General features: G+C 32.0%; 1 protein-coding gene across 1 annotated transcript in view; it reads right to left on the bottom strand.

Moving 5' to 3' along the window:
* Positions 1-20,465, bottom strand: part of DDX10 (DEAD-box helicase 10) — a 250,108-nt gene that overhangs the window by 67,269 nt on the left and 162,374 nt on the right. The window contains exon 16 of the mRNA XM_031961102.1: positions 15,214-15,270. Coding sequence (XP_031816962.1) covers positions 15,214-15,270 — 57 coding nt within the window. The remainder of the gene's footprint in view (positions 1-15,213; positions 15,271-20,465) is intronic.

Raw genomic sequence — 20,465 nt, 5'->3', positions numbered from 1 at the left:
CTTATATATCCACCAACATATAGTCTATATATGTAGATATAGATATAGTCCCCAAGGTAAGAGAATACAAACACACGGGTATGTATGTGTGTATATATACATATACATACATATGTAAATAAATAGGAAAGCTGTGGATTCATTAGATACTTAATTTATTTGGGAAAAGCTCAAGTCTTTCTAGTCTATTTACTTGTATTAGTATAAGAGAGGGGTATAAATTATTTAAATGGTTTCATGGTATAAGGGGCAGCTACATGGTACAGTAGATAGAGAGCTAGGATTGAAGTTAAGATCAAGAGTTCAAATCCAGCCTCAGTCACTTACTAGCTGTGTGACACTGGGCAAGACATCTGACTGACTGTTTCCTCATCTCTAAAATGAGTTGGAGAAGGAAAAGACAAATCACTCGAGTATCACTGCTTAGAAAATCCCTCAATGGGGTCACAAAGAATCAGATGCCACTGAAAAACAAGTGAAATTGTAAGTAGGCTGGATTTTGTATTCTATTACCGAAAAAAAAATTAACAAAAAGTTTTACTGCTTTGCTCATCTCTTTTCTCCTTGTTAGAAGTCCAGAAAGTATTTCCAAACAATCATTGATTATCTCCATCTTTTAAGTCTCAGTTCCTTCTCCATAAAACCTTCACAACTCACTTCAGGTAAAAGTGATATTACTCCAAGTGACAATAAAATCCACATAAACTCCTATAATAATTTACAATTCACAAAGCAATTTATTTACATTAATATTAGTTTAGGTTTTTCCCTTCTCCAAAGCTATAAAGCATTTAGTAAGAAGCAAGCTTCTTGTCCAGCAATTAATTATATATTTTGTAGCATTTCTTATGTTTTTGTACTTATAATAGTTAGTGACTTTACTGACTGCCTTAATTTGCTCGAGCTCCCCTACCATCCAGAAGGTTAACTGACCTGGAAATCAGAGTCAATCAAGCAGGAGACAAACTGAGCATTCCTTAAACTGGGCATATCAAAAACTCCTAGCAGGGTTCCCTTGCTAAACCCTGAATTCCCCCTGCTATGCTACAGAACCAATTCAGACTGATTTATGTGGACCCCAGCCCAATGGCCAAACCTGATAAGGCTACTTTGTGATTGCCATCCACCACATACACTTGTGATTTTTATCTTTATAACCCCTACAGCAGCCTAAGCCCACTCCAGTTCTAACAGTGTTAGAGAGGACTGCAGATACAAGGGCAGAAGCTGCTCAAATCTAACAGTACCCCTATTGCAGTATTTCTTTCCCTGTGAATAAAGATTCTCTAAGAAAGTATAACAATAACAGTTTTTTCTTTCTTTGCTACAAAATATGAAATTATACATGTATCAAAATACTTCTGATTAAAAGTTTTTTTGGCATATCCCTAGTCTTAATTTTTTTATCCTTATTTCAAAATTTCCCAGATTCTTTCTTTACAGATGGACATCAGTGAGCATTTCAGCATCCAGAGATGGTAAAAGAGTTAAGATTAAACATTACAATATAAAGGAGGGATCCTTGAACCAGTGCTGGGAAAAGGAATGAGCTCCAACAGATAGGTCTGTCACTGATCACTCAATTCTGGGTCTGAGTTCCAGGGTGAAGAGGACTAGTTTGGGTAAAAGAGGCCTGAACTGTATATAGAACAAGAAACAAGCTCCAGGAACAACTGGTCAAAACATAAAGAAATGATAAAATAAAATATACTGAATAATCACTACACTACTTGAAAGGCATACTTGTTTTTTTTTTAAATCATGCCTTTCAAGCAGTCCAATGATTAAGTTTTTTCTCCTCAATCTTTTTTTAGATTAGTTTTTCCCATTTCACATTTTTTTCTTCTATGTATTCAAAGTCTTTGGACTTCTTTATGATATGATACCACAGACTGGGAAAACTACATCAGACTGCAGGATTGACAATTCAATATTAGGCAAATTTCAAGCATAACTGACCATATCAATTACAAAGATAATTATATAATCATTTCAATAGATACAGAAAAAAGTTTTGACAAAATATAACACCCATTCCTGTTTAAAAAAAAAAAAAAACAAAACCCTAGAAAGCACAGGAATAAACAGAACTTTCTTTAAAATGGTAAGTAATAAACATAAAACCTTAATTAAAGTTATAGGGAAAAAAAGGGGGTATAAGGCAGAAAGGGAGAGGCAAAGTGAGGGGACTAAGAGCATATACACCTGGTTCCTGGGTTCTAAGTTTCTCAATATGGACACCATTCACACTCTCTCTTTTATTTCCATTGCAACTAATCCATCATGGATTCACTGATGTAATTACAGTAGCTATCTAAACTTTCAGTTTCTTGTCATTCCTACCTCCAATCCATATGGCTGGCTATAACTTTCTGATGCACAAAATTGATCACATCACTCCTCTGCATAAGGCCTAAATAATAAAATCTAAATTCTTTTGCCCAGCACTTATGACTATTTATAATCTGGTATCATTTTACCCTTTTCAGCCTTATCTATCAATCTCTATATTTTACCAGAGCACAGCACTTCTCTAATCTATAAAAATAGGGATCTGGCCTACATGACTTTAAGGTTTCTTTCAACTAGGACTGCAGGACTATTTTTCAATAGTCCATAATTTGTCTCTATATTTTTATTTATGTTGCCTGCTATTTCCCATTTCAATCTAATGAAATACTACCTATCCTTTAAGTTCCAATTCAAATCCAATCTGCTACTGATTCATCTTTGTTGATAATCTTTGGAGATTGGAGATCTTTGATCTCCAATCCTGCAGGATGGTATAGCAGTGTTTGCTCCTCTCTCTTGGGTTTATGCTCCATTATACATTATGACTTAGTATGGGTCTCATATTCCTTTACTGAATTAGAATTACCAAAAAGACAGGGGCTTGATGCTATTATTTAATTTTTATGTCATTCCCCCTAGGACTATGTATAGTATATTTTATAAATTCTGAGTTGATTTTTAGATTAAGAGATAGTGGGTAAAGAGAGAGAAGAAAAGAGGGGAAGAGAGACAGAAAGATTAACTAGATGATCATAGTTCAGTTTCTTTGTAGAAAATTATTTTTTATTTGCCCTTTCCTCCTTCTTTCTCACATTATAATCACTTTATGCCTAAATTACTGTTATACTTTCTTGTTTAGTGGCCTTTCTACTTTAATTTCTTCCCAGTCCAATAAAATCTGATGATGACTATCAAAAAATTATAGAGTTAGAGCCACTAGTTTCTTTACCCTCTTCCCATACTTAATCTAATCTCCCTCTGCCTTCATTTTCAATTATATTTCAAAACAATGGGAAGCTACATTGACATTAAAAGAAACATGGGTTAGCTATATTAAGTCGATATAGTTTTTTGGGGCATAGTAGGGAAAGTATTTTTTTTACAAAACACAGAATTAAATGAAATAACATGTAAGGTGCTTTGCAAACCTTAACAAGGTATATAAATGATACATACTGTTGTTTTTGTTACAGAAACACTTGATGTAACTTTCAGAGGACAACAATCCCAAAGGAAAGGTATTGCTTGTACTCTATAAATTCCTATTTTGGGGGAAAATCCTTTCAGCTTAATTGCAACATTTATTTACTTCAATGTCACTGTTCTACTTTGGGGGTAGCAAATAGCATAAAAGTGACAATGCATAACAATTCAGAGGGTATTATAATATGCTAGATAATAATTTCAGAAGCATTATGGTGAAAATACTTTTCAAAATTCTCAAAATGAATTTACTTTCTCTACTGTTCTCTACTTTTACAAATCTTAGAATTTACATATGGAACTTTCCTCCTTTTATATATATTGGATTACTTTCTAAAAGCACTGGAAAAAGGATTTCTTGAAGGCCTGCCACTTAGTATATTTATGTCAGATTTCTTCTAGTAGGGATATGTATAACTATGTCTAGAAATATATTTTTGTCACAAATTAATAGTTCATCTATTTTGTTTAACAAAAGCAAGACAAGTAATTGGGTATGACTTTTTCAAAGAATTACTATTCAGCCTTATTTTCTAGAAACAAAAGAACAAAAAATTTTCCCAGTGCCAAGAAGATGTACACAGCCTCTTTACTCTCTAAAGTTTTCCATGAAAGTATGATTTTTCAATAACTTTAAAAGATTACAAGAGATTTTATACCACCTTCTGACAGAATTCAAGAAAAGGAGTTGAAAGCTACTCTAGCAAGTTCAAAGAAATACATCAGTATCAAGGACAGGTTGCTCCAAAATTATTGGCTCACCACTAAATTAAAGATCTTTTTATTTGGAAGGAAAAGAAAATACAAGTATATATTAAGAAATAATTACACAATACTAGTATCTAAAATTATCATTGCTGGGAACACTTTACACTCCTTTCAAATAAAGACATTTAGGGCTTTGTTCATTTTTATTACTCCTATATTCTTAGTCATTTTCTTGCTAATAGTGCTAAAGGTGATATTTTCCATGTTTTGTGCCAAACCACTCAGAGAAAATGTGGCCTATATTCTGCTCAATAACACATATCCTGAAATTATATACTCAAAAACAGAATTTCCCAGAATTTTCAAATACAAAATAAATGTCACAAGCAAGTCATTGCACACTCCCCAAAATTGGAAGTATGAGTTGTAATCTACATTGCTGATAATTTTCTAACCTAATATTAGATGCATAAATTGGCTCTGCTTTGCACAAATTCATACAAAATCTTCCCATGTTTCTTCGGAGTTGTTCATATTTGCTATTTCTGATTGTATATTAATGTATCTTTCTGTCCATGTACCACAGTTCATTCATTATTCCTCAATTTTTACTGATGTAATTTGTTTCTAGCATTTTCCTGTCACAAAAAGTATTAGTAAGAATATTTTGGTACAGTAACTTTCTGTTACTGACTTCTCTAGGGTTTTGTACACTAGTGGGATGGCTAGACAAGGGGATATAAATTGTTTAATATCTACTCTTGAATAATTCCAACATTTTTTTCCTGGAAAGTTAGGCCAAATCATAACTCCATAAGTAGTGAATTAGAATGGCTATTTTCCAACAATTCTGAAGACAATGACTTTTTTCATTATCTGTCAATTTGATGAGTGTGAAGTGATATCTCACAGTTTTTAATTTGCACTTATTATTAGTGATTTTGAAAACTCTTCATACAACTCTTTAATTCAAAGGTGTCTGTCCTCTGAGCTTTCTGTTTTAAAGAGAGAAGTGGAAATAAGCAAATGTTCCAATCATCACCATATGTAATTAATTAATGTTAAACCCTTTAAAGCCCTCAACTTTACAATCCAGATAAATTCATAATGCTTTCATTATTTCTAACTTTAATCTTTTAGTCTGCCTCTTTACTACTTCCCAGTGACCTTAAAAATTGCATCAATGTGTGTTAGAATAGCTCTCATAATCCTCAGATACAGAAGTGCCATAGAATATATTGGAGCTAAAACAGACCTTCAAGGATCCCATAGTCTAGTCCCTTCATTTTAAACATGGGCAAAACTATGTACCAGGTGGATAAAATTACCTACTCAGAGCCACAGCATAGTCAAGAAATAAGCCTACCTTTTCTCACTCTTAGAACTGTTATAAAGAAAATGCGAGCTATAAAAAAAAAGTGAGTGTTTGGCTCAACACAATGAGAGGAAAAAAATCAGAAGAGACATTTGGGGAAGCTTATCTCAGCTTCTAGTATCATTTACTACCATCCTATAAAAAATAATTACTTAGTAGGCACACTGACAGCATTCCTGGCTGAGACAAAAAGTAGTCATGGGGAGCTACAAAAAATGAAGAACTTAATTCTCATAATGGATATTGGCTAACTATATCAAGAACTCATTCCAGAATAGATTCTAAGAAAGAACACATAAAAGAGTATGTGACTTCTCAAAATAATAAATTAGATGGCAATTTATGTGCAAAGAGCAAATGGCATATAATGTGATCCATTATCATAGGAGTAGCTATCTGTGTTCAAGCTTGAAGTCCTCTCACCTAAACAAGAGTCAAAAAGGAAAAGGACCAAAAAAGGCATTAAATTTAGCAATTACAAGATGGTTAGCAACTTTGGATAGAATAGATTCAATTGAGTGGTAGGAACAAAAGTGAGACTGTAAGATTAAGAAGTGAGGGGGAAGTGAAAGAAGAGGTAAGAAAAATGAGGGAGCAGTGAAGAAAAAGCACTAAGTAGCTTTTTTTCCCCCCAGGCCTTTGGCTGAAGAGAAATATAGAATAATAGGCAAAGAGAATGGTAGGGTCAAGTGAAGGGGCGGTTTTTTTAAATAGAAGAAAAATCTGTGTGTGTTTGTAGCAAATTTTACTAACTATGAGCTTTTAAATAAATCCTTAAAACATTTATGAACTTCAGTTTTCTCATCCATAAACTCAGGCGGTAGCATTTTATAATGCCTACAATATAGCCTTTCAGCTATAAATCCTACAATCATCCATTCATTTTTCCATCAGCAGTTGTGCTTGGTTTTGACTCCAAAACATCACGCCCCTGTGCTATGTACACTTGGGTGCCCTTTCTTCCTTGTTTTAGCTTCCTCTTATGTCTTATCTTCTATTAGATAGTAAGTTCATCAAGGATACAGACTGTCTTATTTGTATCCCAAGAGCTTAGAATAGAAACTGTCTTTTGTTTTTCTTTTTTGGTATTGCAGGTGCTAACCATAGTGTCTAGCACTTTTTAAAAATTTACAGATTGATGAAGAGTTTAATAATTGAGTTTAAGTGTATTTAAACACATTATAAATTCAGTCTATTGGCTGAATGACAGCCTTTAAACAATAATTAGTTATTCACCATTGTCCATTCACCATTAGGAATGTTTTTAGGGCTAAGTGCATACAATAGTTTTCAACAATTTAAAAGAATTCATTCTGAAAAAGTCAAAATGTTAAAAGAATCTTAGCTGTGAATTGATGCCCACTTGTAAGTACGTCTGCTGGGAATGGAAACTTCCTGACATGTCCAATTTCAAGTAATGGGTTCCTAAAGTTTAAATACCAGCATTTTCAGATTTGGAGATCAAAGGCAGAAAAATACTTTCTCATATCAGTAACACTTCAAGGGAATATATGAATGATGAAAAGTACCATAACCACAGAGCATATTGAGCATTTTTACAATGCTGCCTAACTGAATATTGGAATTTTACAATAAAACCAAGAATCTTAATCTAAAACACAAGGAATCAGGAATTTAAGATTTAAAAAAAAAAAAAAATGGACTTATACCCTACTGAATCATTTTTCTCTTACGCCACAAAGTCTTAATAAATGATTTTCTTTTCTTTCTTTCTTTTTTTTTTTGGGGGGGGGGTTCTTTCTTTCTTCTTCTCTAATATCAAATAAGCAATTCTAATTTGATATTGAGATGGTAGAATCAGGATTTGAACATATGTTCATTGAACTAGGGGATCAATATTCTCCATTTTTCACTGCTGCTCCTATAATAACCAACTATAACAATCCCTACACTGCCTTCAACTTTACTGCTCTGAGCTGAATAATTAAATACCTATTGAAAAGTGAATAAATACAGAGTCTGATTCTTTTTGTACAGCAAAATAATGTTTTGGTCATGTATACTTATTGTGTATCTAAGTTATATTTTAATATATTTTAACATCTACTGGTCATCCTGACATTTAGGGGAGGGGGTGGGGGGGTAAGAGGTGAAAAATTGGAACAAGAGGTTTGGCAATTGTTAATGCTGTAAAGTTACCCATGTATATATCCTGTAAATAAAAGGCTATTAAATAAAAAAAAAAAAAAGTGAATAAATAGGTCACTTTTCAACAGGTATTTAATTATAGACTTATAATACTGGGTTCATGACTAAAAAAAAAAATTGTGTGTGAGTATGCACGCACACACATATAAAACATATATATATATGACATATAGAGATATATGAAGGCACATATGTATGCATGTGATTGAAGTATGCATCCATATGTATGTTTCTACATATGTAACACATAAACATATTCATGCTTAATTATAGCCTTCTTTAGAGGATGGGGAGGAAGTAAAAAGTTCTTAGCAAAGAGCAACCAACAAAGCAAAGAAAAGATGGATAGCTCTGATCACAATGTGTAGTATTTATTATATGGGTTTTGGAAATTTTTATTGTTTCATAGTTTGAATCCTCTCATGTTCTGATATCTGGCAATGTGTTTTCCTTTTTTTCTATTTCATATTTAAATTTTAAGTTTTTTTAAAAAGAAAGAAAAAATTCTTTGTGATAATGAGTGCTTTCAAAATGGGATGTGGGGGACCTATTTAATGTAAATACAAAATATACCTTTTTGAAAGATGAAAATAACAATACCTGTTTAAAATGCACATGCTATACTAGAATTCACTACTGCTATTAAATGATTAAGGGGATAATTGAAAACTTTATAGTTTTATCTTTTAAAATTTAACCATCTAACTTTGTATAAGGGAAACTGTGGATTCAGAGTGATCAGTCCTGAATTTTGTTATCAGGATTGACTTTCAACATTATAAACAGATGATGTATTTTTGGAAATGGATCAATTCCCTCAAAAATGTAAATATCAAACTTAAATAGGAAAAAAAATAGTAAGAGTTGGCAATTGTTGTTTTAAGATTTGTAAAGCAGATTATAAACACTATCACAGATGATCTTTATAACATCCCTGTAAGGGAGGTATCATCATATTTCTAATTTATGAGTATGTTAAATGATGCCTGAAGGTCTGTGAATTATGTACCAACAGAAAGTTTAGTAGAGATCCAAGTAGGGATATGAACCCAATTCTCCCCAAATCCGAGTCCAAGAGTGTAGCATTATACAATACTATGTCATATTATAGTAACTTAAATGATCCACTACCAGAAAGAAAAATTAAAGCAAGCTGTAAATAAACACCCATAGAAAAGAAAACTGAGATCACGCAGATCTAGAAGTGAATTCTATAAAACATTTAAGTAGCAAGTAATGATCCTTTAAAAATCATTAGCAAAAAGAGGTCACTCTATGAAATCCCTATTATGAGACAAAGCATATTGATGACTTCCCAAACCAGAGAAAATTAAACCAGAAAAATAATTATAAAAACGAATATTGGTGCAAAAATGTCACCTACAACACTAGCACAAAGTTATAGATATAAAACGCAACAAAACACATAAATTACTAAGATAACAAAAATGCATGGCTAAATCAATAGCCATGTTGAACATCTTTGATAAAACATGTCTTTTATAAAAGTTGAGCAAAAATGTTTGTGAAAATAAAATTATTTTAATTAACATGATGAATAATATTTATCTTTAAAAAATAAAAGCATTATTTACCTTAACAGAGACATTGGGATCTTTTTCAGCACAACCAAAGGAAAGATTACTTGTTATTACCATTATTATTTGAGAGTACGCTCAGAAAAGCAACTATAATAATAAGGCAAGAAATTAAGAGAATAACTACTTACATACAGAAGGTAAAATATTTTTTTTTGCAAATTTGCAAAATTTGTAAAAAATTTGCAAAAAATTAAGAAAATAGAGAATCAACAAAAAAACTAAGAAAAAAAATTAATATTAACAGATGTAAGATGAAATGGCAATTACTAAAACATTCTAGTAATTGATAAAACCAATAAAAAAAGTTGATCAATGAAATACATTAGATAAATGAATAAATAAACTTGTTAGTTTTAGATAATCCCAAAAATATAAAATATTTGGGCAAGAAATGTACTAAAGAATTTGTGAAAACTAGATAGTAGTTTGGTAGTAAATAATTTGAGAGCAGAATCTTATAAAGTAATCCAAAATAAATTCGAAATGATTAAATTGTTAAAGAAAAAAGAAAAGTCAGGCAACTAAAAAATTGAAGAATAGATTGGCATACCTTAAACTATCATGGCTAAGGATATATTTATAAGTAGATAGTAAACATGAAAAAATGTATGTAAAAATAACAACTTTTGCGCAAATAAAATAAAAGCAGCTCAAAGAAGAATATGGGAAAACTACTGGTTAAATTCAATTTATTGTATATATAAATGTGTACACAGATAATATATATATATATATGCATATACAATATATACACACACGTGTGTGTGTGTGTGTGTGTGTGTGTGTGTGCGCCTGTGAGTGTTGTATTGGTTCCTCTAAAGGAGACTGTCTTTTGGGTTTGGTTTTTTTGGTATTTCCAATGCTTATCACAATGCAAGATACATAGTAGATGATTAATAAATGCTTATTTACTGAAGTTTTTATCTTAGTAGCAGATATAGTTTCTTGGTAGCTATAGTTTCATGGTATATGGCAACCAATTAATGGTTAAATGAACTGAATCAACATAGGCAAGCAGTGTGCTAATGTAAAGACTTGGTCTCAATGAAATGAGACGAATTCAACTGTCATTACAAGTGTACAACTTTCATGAAGTCACAACTTCTTTGAGGCTCAAATTCCTTAACTATCAAAAACTTTTGAAGGGAATGGGGTAAGCAATAGAGGAGAAATTTCTAGATCTATAATTTCTCTCCTGTAATTAAATTCTACCATGTTTTGAGATTTTAGAAAGTTACCTGGGAGCAAAAATTTAACACATATTTACTGTTATCTATTTACTAACTTCAAAGAGTACTACCTTCATTTTAGACTCTTTTCCAAATCTCAGGGGCCATTATCTGTCCATACATAATCAACTAATTGAAAAGAATTTATCAAACACCTCCTAAGTATTAGGACCTATGAATCATGTCAATTATCTCTCATCCATACCTTCTTTTCAAAGGCAATATTTAAAATGGCTAAACCCTTGAAAAGATCAAGGAAACTTGCATGACTCTTTATCATCTTTAAACAACAACAATAAAAAAGTTTTAAAAAACGGACAGGGAAAAACCCTGACCAAAATCTTAAACTAGCTAGTGATATAGAACTTTAAAATTCACAAAGTGTCTTACAAATATTATCCCTTGTATAAAAAGCCCTGGGGGATAGATGTTAATCTATCCTTGTTTAATTGATAATTTGTCAAATTATCAATATGTTAATATTATCCTTGTTTAATTGATAAGGAAACTGAGGTAGAGGTTAAGTGACTCACTAGGTCACATAGTATCTGCAGCTGAATTTGAACTCGGAGCTTCCACATTCCAGATCCAATATTCTGTCTACTGGGCCATTTACTACCTATAATTACAACTAGAACTTAAATATCTGAAACATGAAGATCTGTACAATAGCAGGTTTTTACAGATAGAGTAGATGTTTTAAAGAAAAATATGAAACATTCACAAACCTTATTTCATTTTTTAAAAGCTTACTTATTCTAGTATTACGGAGAATTTTGTCCTAACAGCTCACCAATGATAAGGAAATGATTAATCCAGAGTAAAATAAAGGAGTGCTTCAAAGTAGCAAAAGGAAACTGGGAAGAGTACATTTCTTTCAAATAGGTGAGCAAATTACCTTCAGAAAATAGCTTCACTCACTTAGGGATTGGGACAATATATATATAATGTTTAGTTTACTTCTCTTTCAATTCATGCTGCTGTTTTGTTTTATAAGAGAAACATTTATATAGTCCTAAAAGCCTAACTCATAACTGCCAAAATGAGATCAAAATGGCCAGGGTAGTATCACATTCAAACACAGAGAAACCAAAAATTGGAGGGGAAAAAAAAAATCTAAGAAAATTAGAAACATAAATTAACAAATTTCTAAGGTTGCTTCTAGTTTTGCTGAGAAAGATGGTAATTTCATATGCTTTAGAACTTAAGAGACTATGGGAGAAACATAATTTGAACAAAAGTTTCTGTCCTGGAAAGAACCTGTGAAAGTAAAATACATATTAGGATTTTGGAAAATTAAGAGTATAATCTTGAATTTCACATGTTCTACCTTTTCATCATATTATGTCCAAACCCTAGAACTTGGTTTTGGTTCTTTTTTTTTTGTTCAATGTGGTACTATGTTACATAAACAGGTCAAAAAATTTTATGTTTAAATAAATAAAAGCTAAAATAAGGGAGAAATGGGACACATGTCATTTATCTTCATTTTACTGACTACTTTAATGCATTCTTAGACTTTAGATATGTTAGTATTCTAGAGCTAAATAAGAACTAATACAAAGTCTAATACTTTATATCCTAAAGAATTATTTTCTCATAGATTTGATAAATTGCCACAAATTATATCTTAGACTATGTTCAATCGTCTTCATTGTTTATACCAATCTTCTTCTAAAATCTAAAAAGAAAGTATCTTCTCTTCAAAGGCATATAAAATACCTTGGCATTTTTTTCAAAATCTTTTCTGTCAGTTTTAGATAAGATAAACACTTATTGCCATTAAAGAAACCTAGGAAAATCTGGAAAGATAATTAAAGCCATGGTTAAAAACCTGAACCCAGTAAGTAACATTTATTGCTGATGACTGCAATTTTTCTCAAGAATTTATTTTCTGATTTTAGGTTAGTTATACAAAGATAGCTACCTCCATTATGTAGTTCAAATATTACTATATCAAAAAAAAAAAAAAAAAGAGGGGAGGGGGGGAAGAGATGATTAAATGATTAAGTGAAGATCTAATAGTTTAAATCTGATAAGATGAAATTTGATAAGAATAAATGTAATTTTCCAATTGAGTTCAAAAAGGAAGGAAGGGATGGAGGGAGAAAGGAAGGAAGGAAAGATTTTTCTTGAATTCTTTTAATAAAGTCTATAACCATAAAGATATTGCCTGCCACAGAAGATTGATAGGAAAAGCCTGCTTGTTCAATTCTCTTACCTTCATTCAGAATGCCCTCACCTAGGTATATGAATAATCCTGATATTTTATATAGATGAGAAAAGAGGCATATGAATCAGTACTTACTAATGGCTTTCATTATCATCTTTTGTACACAATAATATGTATGATTTTTTTAAACTTCTTTATATTCTTCCTTCTTTCAAATATCTTCAAAAACAATTCCTCAATACCCTGTTCGTCAAGCCTCTTTTTGTAGCATCTGGGAATATCCTATAATCATCAAAGGTTACAGGGACAGAACAAACTAGATTTGACCTAAGGATTCAAGAAACAAACATCCTCAGTATTCAATAGTCCATCAAGTTTAAGTTAAGATAAATGTATGTACACACACATATACATATACAATAAAAAAGGTTATATGCTGCCACTTAAAATAAGACTATTTTCACCTTGAGTCTTCATGGGAATACACCTTTGCAATGCATTGCAACTTACAAATAGTCTCTCCAGTAACATCTGCCAAGTTTGCTCCACAGTAGCAAGATACCAAAAAATATGAAGCACTTTATTTGCTATTACTTCCATCTGAAGAGTAACGTAAGTGCAAAAGGGTGAACCCTAGCATCATCTATCATTCTTAACCTATCATTCCTGTCATTCCTTGGCATTCTAAGAAATGTTTGAATTCTGGCTTCAAATTATCCATTCATTCCTCTAGTAATATAATTCCTTAAAAAAAAAAATCGCCTTACAACAATAAAAAAAGAAAAACTCCATAATAGATGAGACTGAACAAGTCAGAAAAGAAGAAAACACATGAAAAGTAAAGCCATACCATATGTAGAAAATTCCATTTCTTCCCTATACAAGACTTTGTGTCTACTACGAGATAACAGGAATTTTTCTTGACAATAATCTTCTTTCCTTTCCATACTCCACACACAAATGTCAAAAATTAAATGAGAAAGAGAAACAAAAAGGAAGAAGTGTCTGGCAGGAGGAGTACAGGGAAGACAGGCATCTTACTCTAATGGATATCAAAAACACAATGAGATAAGCTTGATGGGCATTAGAGTTTTTCAGCTTACCCATCACTACTCTCAATGTCCCCAAAAACCCTGGGGAGAAGAAAAGAAGAGGCTTCAAGAAAAAGTTTAAGAAGAATAGCTTTGCTAAGGCTTTACTGCTGTGAAATCTTTACTAAAATCTTGACAAAGAAACCACATCTTCAGAAATAGACAAAGATATATGAGTATACAGATCCCCCCCCAAAAAAGGGAAAGTATGGCTTTCACTGGAACTATTTAATACGCAGAAATGAGAGCTTCTTTGTAAAAGAAAAGATTTACTTTTTATACAGATATGTAATATTCATAAATACTAAATTCTTTCACTAGGTTCAGGTTTGCTTACTAAATTTAAATTTCTTATATTATATCCCCTGGGATGTAATTTCTATGCCATAGTTGTACACGTCTGTTTTAAAAGTATATGCAAAATCTAGCACATAATTCAGCAGTCAAGTTGCATATGCCACAGTTCTTTGTGAGACACCTTTGAAGATAGAGTGATATTTAATGCTGAACATAAGCAGTCTTTTCATCTTATACTGTAAAGTAATTGCTTCCTACTTCAGAACTATAGCATGAGTTATCATCTTAGACTTTGTTCTCTAAGTGCCATGGCCAGCATAGAAAAATTTGACAAAGCACATTATAGGCTTACTCAAGGGAGTCAGATCTTTGCTAACTGCCAAGAAGAAATCATGGCTATTCAGGCAAAGCATAATGAGATACTGTATGAGAAATGACATACGTTATCTAGCCCACATTCTAGAAAATCATTTCACCTGAATGTCCTTAGCACAGCACAATATGCATGCACTATAGTAGTAAACATGCCAGAAAAAAATTATAACCACACATAAAGTATATTTACAATTATATATGCACAACTGAGTGTTCATGTAGATGGATGTCTATGTAAAGAATGGGGGATGCAGAATTTTTACTCTGAATTCTAGACTGTGAAACAGCGCAACTTAATCTTTTAGAGATAATTGTTTGGCATGTAGGTTTCTCATAAGCCTACCCATTAAAACCATTAGAGTTTAAAACATTTTGGAAGAAATAAACAGAAAACACTGATATTCCCAGGCGATATCAGGGAAAAATATAGAATCACAAACAAAAAAGCAAGAAATATACTCACACTCCCTTTACCTAATTAACTAATAGTCACATTAAAAATATAAAAGAAAACAAAAAAGAAAATGACAGGTAAATAAAAAGAAGAAAAGAGAAGAACACAATTTTAATCCCACAATGAGTAAAGAAAAAGGAAAAGTCTTAAAATAAAATTACTTCCCTGGAAAGAATAGTTATAGATAAGCACCACTTCAACCTCAATGTCAATGTTTTAGTAAAAATAAAAAATAAAAACCCTTACCTTTGCTTGTTTCTTTCTTGCTTCTCTTCTGGATTCCTTTTCTTTCAGTCTTTTTTCCTATAGAGGAAAGAAATTATAACTGTTAATAATCTATTTATCTATTTTATTTTGGAAGAGAGATAAATTAAAATTTCATTTCCTAAATCCTACTACATGTTTACATAGAATATACATTAGCATTATATGAAAATCCAACCTTCCCAATACCTAACAAAATAATGCATCTCGACTGTATTGTTCTATCTTAAAAAAGAGAATGTACAGAGAGTATATAAACAACACTCATTGGCCTTCTATTTCTCAAAAAGACTATAATATTCTTTTGAAACAAAATCAGACTAAAATATTCTGATGAGTACCTTTAGCAAAGAATGTCGTTAAACAAAAGTTTTTTTTTTTATAATTTGTTTGGTTTTCCAATGACTATATGATATTTATCCAGAATTTTGTAAAGATATAAAAAAAAAAATGTAAGATGTAGATGTAAAGATGCAGAAAAAGACCAAAACCAAAAGAAGTATCTTTAAAATGCAGCCTTACAAACTGTCCCATTTACAATTCAAAATAATGTTATTTTATATATCTAAGCAATTTATTCCTTGTGAACTTTATTACAAATATTGCTCACATATGATTTATGTTTGTGTGCATGTATACACACATATAAAGAGAGATTTATACAATATTTAATTATGAAAGAAAACACTTCTTTTTTATTAGATGATCTTATCTATGAAGATTCCATAATGATTTAAAAATTTTTTTTTAAGTATCCATCATCCTTCTGAGCTAAAGGCAAGATGACAGTAGAGAGCATTGGTTTGGTCAGGAGAACAACTAGATTCAAATTGCAATATTTATTTATGCAACTCCAAGCAAGTTGCTAAACTTCGGTTTTCTCATTTATTAAATAAAATTAAACTAGATGATTTCTAAGATCTTCCAGATCTAAATCTTATAATTCTTATGAACATGCACTTAATTTAATACTTCATCATCTTTGAATAAGACAATAGAAATTGTAAAGTAAAATATCCTAAAAATAATTTTACTATTTAATAGAAATTTGATCTTAGTCAAGTTACTTAATGTCTCTGTAACGTAATGTTACTTAATGTGTCTGTTTCCATAAAATTGGGATAACAAAACCTATGCTAACATTTTTTTATAAGTAAACTTGCTGATTTAAATACTGGGATTTAAATAACAGTAGCAGCCAGTTGGTACAGCAGATAAAGATTGCTGGGCCTGAAGTCACAAATCTGGCCTCAAACACTTTGTAGCTGTGTGACCCTGGACAATTCACAAACCTGTTTGGCTTAGTTTCTCATCTCCAAAATGAGCTGAAGAAATGGCAAATTGTTCCAGTATCTTTGCAATGAAAACTCCTACTAAGAGTTGGACACAACTAATAGACAAAACAACAAACAGAAGTAATTCCAAGTGAAGAATTAGACAATTTCTCCTGAAATTGGAATGATATAGTGAAAGGTTAAATCTAGTATAATAAACTGAATTAAGCAATAGACACCAATCCTTTGTGACAATATGGTAGGTACTAGAGATAAAAGACAAATGAAGAGGTCCCTGACCTCAAGAAGTTTATAACCTGCTAGAATAGAACATGATTGATAGCCTCTTTCAATGATGCTAGCCAATTTCCAAAATACATAAAACAAGAAGAGAAAAAATCTCAGCTTGAAAATTCAAAGAAAATAAATATCACAGAACTTAAGCCTTTTATCTCCTCATAAAGATATATCTTCACTTAATAATGGAACAATAGCCAATTATGTGGTCTTCCCAATTAAGCAACCATTAAGTCTGCCCTGCTTTACAATTAGAGGTCTTGGAGAGAAACTGCAAGAAGAAAAGTAAGTCAACTGAGCATATGCCAAGGATTGTGCTGGGAGTGAAGGATCCAAAAGAAAAAATTAAGGAGGTAGAAATACATAAAGTGACTCACTAAAATCTAGGAGAAATGAAAAAGGAGAACAAATGAATTAACAGCTTGGTCATGGAAGATGAGGGAGGAAGAAGTAACAGAGTATACAGGACTGAAAGCATCTGAACACTAAGGAGGCCTGAAAGTACCATAACACCAAATATAATGCACTTTAGTCAACACTGTTCATAATCATACAACTATCATTTTGCATTTTAAGTACTTATTAGTGGAATTCTATGCCTTGGGGATACGAATGAATAAATAAATGGAAAAAAATAAACATTTATTAAAATCTTACTATGTCCCAAGCATTGTGGTACACAGTCTGAAAAATCAAACAAAAACAACAGCAGCTGTCCAACTGAAAAGTTAAAGGCAGAAATCATACTAAGTATTTTTTTAAGTCCTCACACTTCTTGACAAAGTACTAAGTAAATAACTCATCAATGATCACTGATCCGCAGATCAGAAAACTCACTGCAATTTGGTACCTTGGTTGCCTAATGCACAGAAAGGTCACATTGATTTTTGATATGTCAGAAATAGGATTTGAATTCAGATGTTCCTGATCCAAAGACTGAAATTATATCCACTACACCACATTGTTTTTTGTACATTCTCTTCCCAACTGTGATTCTGAGCACATCCTCCTTACCCTGGAACATCCCTTACCATGTTGATCCCCTTTTGCTGATGAGATACTTAACTAAGTCCTTAGAAGGGTTTCCAATTGATGGAGAGACCTGAGCTAGCCATACTTCATTCCCCTCTTGGCTTTGCTTCCCCCCCATTCTCCCATTCTCCTATGGGAATACTTTCTCCTTTTCTTCTAAACCCCTTATCAAACTCTTCACTTTTCAATTTTTTTTAATGTGTTTTCTTCTTAGAATGTAAACCCTGTGAATACAGGGATTGCCTGCATTTGAATCCCCAGATAACAGCAAAATGCCTGAGACATATAAACCACTTAATAAATACTTGCTGCCTATTGGCTTACCTCTTAAATGCTTTGTACTGAGTATCATTTACTATAGTAATATCCATAAACTAAAAAGTTAAGCAGTAACTGCATTTTGACATAGGTTTTCCATTTCTCTAGACAAGTAGCAATGAAAAGATAAGATTTAAGCAGCTTGACATGGTGGAGACAATGCTAGAACTAGAGAGTCTAAAAGACATGAGTTTAATCATCTCTCCAATATGTAATACTTGTAACAATGAAGAAGTTATTTCACTTTTCAAATATGCTTATCCAGCCCTAAAATCGCTCCTGACATCTATTCTCACATCACCAATTACCTATTAGACATCTCAAATTGGAGATAAATATCTTAAATTTAACATGTTCAAAACTGAATTCATTATCTTTCCTCCAAAAACACCCTACTTACCCCCCCCCCACCCCCGCAAGTTCCCTTTACTGTCAAGGGTACCAATTTCACAAGTTCACAACACAATTATCACTCTTAACTCTTCATTCCCTCTCATGCCTCCAATATACGATCTATTGCCAAAAAACGTGTCAATTTCACTTCTTCAATATTGCTACAATGTGCCCCTTCTTTCCTCGGGTACTACCACCACCACAATGTAGGCCTGGATTACTAAAAATCTTGCTGTGACAATCTTCCCATTCAATCTATCTTCCCTTCAGATGTTCAGAGGTTTTCCTAAAGCACAGGTCTAATCTTATCACTCTCCCTATTCAATAAACTGGGGTTCCTTATCACTTCCAAGATCATATATAAAATTCTCTGTTTGGCATTCAAAGCCCTTCCTAACCTAGGCCTACCATCACCTATGCCAGTCTTCTTATACCTAACCCACATCCCCTCACTCTGCCATTCAATGACACTGGTCTTCTCACTGTTTCTCAAATAAAACAGCCTTTCTTCTGACTCCAGTAATTTCCCCTTCATCTCTGCCTTCCTACGTCCCTGACTTCCTTCAAGTTCCAATAAAAATCCCACTGTCTACAGGAAGCTTGTTGACTATTTCCCCTTAAATTTAGGGCTTTCTTTCCATCTCAGCTTATATTGTATATAGTTTGTTTATAACTTTTTGTTTCTCTCTATTAGATTATGAATTCCTTTCTTTGTAGCCCCAGTGCAATTACTGAACTGACTCTCTAAGCCTCTATTTCCTCAACTATAAAATGGGAATAATATCTATTACATAGTATTATACATAGTATAATGTATAAAAAGCATTTTGCAAAGTACTACATAAATGTCAAATACAATTATTTTATTTCAGGCTGTAGTTTTATTTACTATAACCTGCAGTAAAGTCTGCAAGTTATCTGAATGATAATTCAGAACATCAGCATTTTATTGTCCCCACAGAAAATTCATTTAGTTATGTAGGCTTACAAGTTATATTTTCATCTAATCATATAATCCAATTTTTCTCCTCCTTCCCCTCACCCCTTCTCCTAGACGGCAGGATGAGCAATACATGTTAAATATATTAGAGTATAAATTAAATACAAAATAGGTATACATGTCCAAACCGTTATTTTGCTATACAAAAAGAATCAGACTCCGAAATATTGTACAGTTAGCCTATGAAGGAAATCAAAAATGCAGAAGCAGGAAAAATATAGGGATTGGGAATGCGATGTAATGGTTCTTAGTTATCTCCCAGAGTTCTTTCGCTGGGTGTAGCTGGTTAAGAACTGATTTGGTTCATTTCATTGCTGAAAATGGCCAGGTCCATCAGAATTGATCATCATATTAAGTATTGTTGTTAAAGTATATAATGATCTCCTGGTCCTGCTCATTTCACTCAGCATCACATACTAATTTCTTAATACTTAATTTTCTATGGTTAAGCATAAAAGAACAAATGAATGGTTAAAAAAAAAAAAAGGAGAAAAGAAAAAGAAAATTAAAAAAGAAGGATAAAATAGTGAGGTGAGTAAAGGACAAGAAAAGAACAAAGTATAATCAAAGAATTTCATTTTAACTGACTTTTATTTCATACTATATAGACCAATGATTTAACAACAATGGCTAAAACACAAAGTTGAGTTTTCATTCCATCCCATAATTTAATTTGCCAAAATTTCTCAAGGTCTTTTAAGTTTTTCCATTTGGTTTTCAAGGAGGACTTGGCATAAAATGCTGCTTCATATACAAAAAAAGAAGGCAATATTTCAATTTTCGTTCTGCTATGCTAAAAATGATTAAGTATAAGGTAAGCATTAAATTCAATAATGAAAATCAAATACACAGGGGACAAGAAAAAAAAAATCAAATTTCAAGGTACAACACTCCACTGATATTGTACAAGATAGCACTTG

Source organism: Sarcophilus harrisii, chromosome 3, assembly GCF_902635505.1.
Source record: "Sarcophilus harrisii chromosome 3, mSarHar1.11, whole genome shotgun sequence".
Classification (NCBI taxonomy): domain Eukaryota; kingdom Metazoa; phylum Chordata; class Mammalia; order Dasyuromorphia; family Dasyuridae; genus Sarcophilus; species Sarcophilus harrisii.
Note: the sequence above shows the minus strand (reverse complement) of the source record. Positions and strands in the feature narration are given on the sequence as shown.